The sequence below is a fragment of the Aptenodytes patagonicus genome, chromosome W (genome assembly GCF_965638725.1).
Source record: "Aptenodytes patagonicus chromosome W, bAptPat1.pri.cur, whole genome shotgun sequence".
Taxonomy (NCBI): Eukaryota; Metazoa; Chordata; class Aves; order Sphenisciformes; family Spheniscidae; genus Aptenodytes; species Aptenodytes patagonicus.
In genome coordinates this window covers 24,773,110-24,779,109 of record NC_134981.1, presented here as the reverse complement: position 1 = coordinate 24,779,109, position 6,000 = coordinate 24,773,110, and the positions used below count along the sequence as shown (strand labels likewise).

Genomic DNA, 6,000 nt, shown 5'->3' with positions numbered 1-6,000 from the left:
TCTGATTTGATTGATAATAAATTAAATTAATTTCCCCAAGTTGAGTCTGTTTTGCCCATGATGGTAATTGCTGAGTGATCTCCCTGTCCTTATCTCGACCCACGAGCCTTTCGTTATACTTTCTCTCCCCTGTCCAGCTGAGGAGGGGGAGCAATAGAGCAGCTTGGTGAGCACCTGGCATCCAGCCAATGCTAACCCACCACAGGTTTCCATGTAACATGTTGCATGTGATGCAAAAATTTGATTTTTTTCCTGTAGAGGTCAAAGAATCATTGCGGGGGAAATGGTAACTTAAAGGAAAAGAGAGTTTATTGATATGGAATAAAGAGAACTGAAGGGCATGAAAGCAGCTGAAAAATGAGACTGCATTTGACAGTCTAGGATATGGCTGGGTATTTTTGGGAAGTCTTGCCCGTTTCCTAAACAATGAGGCATATGTGTGTTGCTTAATCTAGCCTTGTATCCAAGTGGCAGTGTTAACAAGGCTATGTCTAATCTAATGGGTTTCTTAAAATTTGCCAGTCATGCAACATCAGAGGTTCTAGGGAGAGCATGAGTATAGGTGAGATGGTTTTTTTATCAGCGGTATTTAATAATGCATGGTACAATCTTCTTTAGCTTGCTTGCTGTAAAGGTCCTACTGAGCCCATATAAGTCCTTTTAAAAAATCCATTTTGCTTAGTGATTACAACAACTTTGGTCTCCTTTTTTTGTGTGTGAATATTGATTATTTTTGTTAAACATCCTTTAAACAATACTAGAATTAAAATACTAGGGCTCTAAAACCATGTTTGTTAGAGTTCAAGCCACCCATTAAATAATTTTTATTTTAGTTAATAAAATAGCCATGCTTGTTATCAATTTCAATTGCATATTTTTTATAAAATACCACCAAATTCTTACCAGCAATGAAAACTCATGGCAAAGAATTCCATAGGTAAATTATGAATTTCCTGCAAAAGATATACATATTTTGAGAGTTTTAAATTCAGAAGTTCTAAATGTGTCTCAAATTGTCGCTTTCCCAATGCATCAGATCTCTTATTGTTTTTATACTTCTTATACTAGGAACAAGATTAATGTTGTTCAGTTATAACTCTATTTTAAGAACTTACTTATTTTCTTTGGTATTCTCTGTATGCCATGAATATGTGATTAATGGTTTAAATAGAATACTTTTAGAATTTTTTATTTTTTTGAATTGACAGTGCTCTACTCTACCATGCTGCATTTGCCACAGATATCATAGTGTTAATAAATTGGGAGGCCCAAGACTTGCTGACTAAAATAAAATGATTCAAATAGGTCAAACCCATCCTGTCTTCACCCTTGGTACTATAATCTCTTGTATCTGAGTGGATTTCCTTTGAAGTCTATTTTCTCTATTTCTCTAGTGTTTTATTATTGTAATGTTGAGTGCTTTTTGTCAGTTTTTTCTTTTAGCTGCTACGTATTTCAAAGGAACAATTAAAAATGTCAGAATATCATAGTTTATGTCTCCATGACAGTTGTTCTTATTAAATTATTTTTTCCTAAGTATTTGTGTGTGGTGTGAGATTTAGATTCACTCTGAACTCTTGGGATTCTCTGAAAGGCAGGTAAAGTTAGCCAAAATACCAAAAATACTATTTCTCTATTCAAGCAGAATTCTTGTGTTTCAGTTTCCAGTTCACACATGAAGTAATGTGTTGGTATATTTAAAGAAGTAGGATTTACAAGAAAGATATTTTATTATTTCAGTTATAGATACAATTTAAAATTGTTCTTTTGGGATGGTGGAACTGGTATCAAGGCATGTTCTGTTATGATGGTGACTATATATAAAGTGGATCGGGGTGAATATTTTTTGCCTTGAAGAGCTGCTTAAAGGAAGAAACATGGTAAATTTTTTCCAGGTCAAATGCCAATAGCGTACATCCTTTTATGCTCATGCAGGTGTAGTGCCATGATACAACAGGCATGCTTGTTCTCGTGCTCAGAACAGAAGTCAAAATGAATCTGCAGGCACTTCTTTAAGAGGGTATTTCTAGATCATTTGAATTCTCTCAAGTAAAAGGAAGGTCTTTGTCTAAGCATCAATGTACACAGTAGTTCCACATTGGCAGACAGCGCTGTTTTTTGTGTCTGCAGCATAGGACACTAGCATTGGTAGGCTAGGGTGCTTTTGAACCTGGGAAACGGTGAGTCCAATGCATCTCTTGCTGGTGGGCTGTGATCCCTTCAGGCTGTTGGCTGGCTAGGCTTTTCAGAAGACTTCACAATACCCTAACACAGGTTAGGGAAAAAGGTGATTATCTTTAATTACCATGTCTATTCATCATTCACTAGAAGAGAGTGCATAGGAGCTCCTGGAGCAGTGTTTCAGCCTTAGTGCCACCTGCAATCACTAGCTCGGGATCACCACTGAGAGGAGCCGTGCAGGGGACCATGTAAGGGTTCAATCCCCAGCCATCCCGGGGCTACAGATGGAGAAGGGACTGGCTTCAAGAAGCAAAGTGTGGCTCATGGAGGCGAACCGATCACTCACGACTAAAGCTTCCAATGCTTCCAGATCGAAACCGTGCCGCTGCAGGCATAGCAGGAGAGTTCCCCCAGGCAGGAAAAGAAAGCTAACGGGGCCGGTGGGGCGACAGGACCGGGGTTGGCAGAGGCAAGGGAACAGAGCGGTGCCAAGCCCAGCTGCCCTGCTGCCCGTGCACACCACCGCGGGTCCCCTGAAAGAGCCCCCACAGACAGACACCTGCCACCAATCGCCTCGCCGGGGGAAGAAACCATCACCACCCTCAGCAGCAGACGCAGGCGCCCGGCACATCCCACTCCTACCCCACCGGGCCGCACCCGAGACGCAAAAGAGGGCCCCGGCGTCTCTGCACATGCACCTCGCCCATTCCACCCGGCCTCCGTGGGTTGTACCAGGGCGCATGCGTGGAGGTGCCATTATGCCCTACGGCTGAATCTGCTACCAGTAGCAGCCTCCTCTTCACTCCTTCTCCGTGCAAGCTGCTGATCTGCGGCTTCAATTCAGCCCCCGCCAGACTAGCGTTTGTCTCTCAGCAGACACCTCCTTCCCCGGGATTGATTCTGTTGCCCTTTTCCTCCCAAGCACCCCCTGACCGCCTAGCCTGCTTGCCCTGCAGGCAACTCAGCCAGCCGGCCGGCCGCCCCTCCTGGGCCACTGTTACAGTCGGTCATGTGGCGTGGCCGGGCCGGGCCGGGCCGGGCCGAGCCGAGCCGAGCCGAGCCGGCCCCCAGAGCTCTTTCTCAGCGGGGCTGAGGAACACTCTGCTCACCTCTGCGAGGTCAGCACTCTGATCTCTCATGTCACGTGGTCAGGGTCACGCTACCGCCCTGCGCAGAACTAGCTACCATTGCTGCGCCTGATGGGGAGAGCATCGGAGACTTGCTTGCTTTGTTCCCTGGTGGGTGCCTTTCGTCGTCTAGTTACTCTCCGTATGTGGGGGCGGAACGGCAGGGGCAGAATTGGCTAATATTGAGCAGCCTTGGCGCGCTACGGTCCCGTCTGCGCAGGCAGTTGGGAGGGCAGCTTAGTTGGGTCTCTGGCTGGCGGGGTCCTGATGTGACCTCTGTGAGGTGAGGTGTGAGACAAGTGGGAGCTAGTGTGCGGTGGGTGTTTGTCGGATGCTTGGCTGCCACGGTGGAGGTGGCGCGGAGCGGCGGGTTTATGTGCTTGGAGGAGGGTGAGGTCAGGCGGCTGGAGCAGCGGCGGGTGAGAGCGGCTCGAGCACCATGGTGAGAGGAAGGACATCCCCTGTGTGTGGGCCGGTTGGGGGACTCGGGCCTCGCAGGGGCTGGGAGGAAGCTTGTGGCTGCGGGATTGGATCTCTGGGGATGTAACTTCTCCACTGGGAGGAGGTGGATGGGTGAGAGGCGCTTATGGATCGCGCTCTCTCTCTCGGCTCTGTACTGAGCCGGGGGTAGGGGCCCTCTTCACTCCTGTGCTCTCTTGCGACTTAGGGCTGAAGTCCTGCACCCGCCCCCCCCCCCCCCCCCCCCGCCTTTGCTGCAGTAACAACTCTTGTTTTTGGGGGTGACTGGAGCAGAGGGGAAGCAAAAAATCCCCCCCCCCCCCCCCCCGAAAGTGTTATAGCTGGTCTCTGTTACTAGTACTTGTTGGAGAAATACTGTTCTGTTTTCAATTTCACAACAACTTTATGCCGATATGTTTTTATATCACAGTGATTATTTTCAAATTTGGTTCTTTTCCAGTCAGAAGTAGACAAAATTGCTGCATTTTATGGTCTGTATCAGGTTTAAGATGCACTTTTCTAAATAGAAACGTGTACCTGTACATATGTATATTCACACCCCATATAGCTAAGAAAGAATAGAGCACTTAATGATTTAAGTTAGCTGTTATCTTAAATATATCTAAAAAGCTTTACCAAATGCTTGCATTAGCATTACTACTGTTTCATTTTCAGAGCTATACTATATGCTCTGGAAGTATGCAAATGCATTGGATTTATGAGAAATCTGGCTTCAGGTGACTTTTTTAATAGATGTCTTAGCATAGACACAAACTATTGCACCTGGCATAACTCACTGTAAATGAGCTTCTTGTAATATAGACAGAAACAGAGAAGAACGAAGCTTGACTGGTGTAATTGCTACTGATGACATAAGCTTTTTGGATATCTCTAGTTTAAATAGCAGACACATGAGTATTTTATGAGCTCACCTCCTTCACTATAAAGATATGTTGAACTCTGTATTTAGGTCTTAATTACAACTTGCAACACCAGGGTTGATTGAGTCCACTTTTAATATACTTGCCAGATAGAAGATATATGGGGCACCCTAGGACTACATTTATACTGGTTTAAAAGGCACACTTTATATGTGCCATTAATACATATATTTCTGTTCTGTATGGATATAAATGCCAATATGTCATTTTAGCTATAGTGATGCTAGTTTGTTCAAATGATGAAAGTCTTGCTTAGGGACTATACTTCAGAGTTCTGCTTTGAGTAAAACCAGATTTTTAAAATCAGAATGTCATAATACTTAAATACTTAATGGCCTGATTCTACTTGCATATTTGTTACTTATGTACGTTTAGGAACCTGCAAAGAAATATGTAGCTGTTGGATGGTTCATGGTGTTTTCTTTTTTCCTTCCATATATTTTTTTTTTTTCCATAGGTGTTAGAATATTGAATGTTTGTAGGATTTCATGGGTGCTGTCATTGAGCACTGTACTTAAACTGGCTTTGGAAGGTTGTGGAGAAATAGCTTGTCCACTCAATGTAGATCCTTATTTAAAAAAAAAACCCAAAACTGAATGCTTGTTTCTGTTGCCTGATGGGCTTGAAAAATCAGAACCAATTTTCTTTACTAGTTGCTGGAAGTATGGACAAATAATCCTTGCATGTGATTCCATGATATAAGGAAAATTAAAAGATTATCTGTGATGGTCTACTCTTATGCTGTTTGAAGGCTGTATTCTCCAGTTCCAAATCAGGAGTAGAATAAAATGTTCATCAGTTTCTTTTGCATTAAAAGGTTTATAAATTAAATTATCAACATAATTTGCTGCTACATTCTTCCAAGTTGTGGCCATCGGGGCTCATCTATGTAGTTGTTATGCTCACAAATTTAAATTCTACACAAACATCCTAATACTACCTAAGGCCATGTTTAGACTGTTCAGCAGAGGCATTAAAGACTATTCTCTCTTTTTATATTTTGAATGATCTTTGTAATGGCAGAACTTTCTATTTAAAAAGTAAATGTTCTGGAGAGTGATAGCTTCCATAGTTCTTGTTCATGTGTTAATTGGGGAAATATGGGTAAACTGGATTTTAAAAATCTTGTAATAATAATATTATAACCTCACCTTGTTGTTTTTTCCATTGTCATAGACCAGATTCTTTGGACTAGTTCTACTTGTAATTTAATAATATATTTAATATATATGTGTTCTGCATAATGGACACTATATATTAGTTGCTTCAGTGGTAATGATAGTTGTGATTTT

General features: G+C 42.8%; 1 protein-coding gene across 2 annotated transcripts in view; it reads left to right on the top strand.

The window, feature by feature from the left end:
• Nucleotides 1–3,681: 3,681 nt before the first annotated feature.
• LOC143172016 (transmembrane protein 161B-like) overlaps nt 3,682–6,000 on the top strand; it is a 50,432-nt gene continuing 48,113 nt past the window's right edge. The window contains exon 1 of one of the 2 annotated variants that reach the window (XM_076361227.1): nt 3,682–3,750. In XM_076361227.1, coding sequence (XP_076217342.1) covers nt 3,748–3,750 — 3 coding nt within the window. In that variant the 5' untranslated portion in view covers nt 3,682–3,747. The remainder of the gene's footprint in view (nt 3,751–6,000) is intronic. The other variant, XM_076361228.1, reaches the window with a different exon arrangement.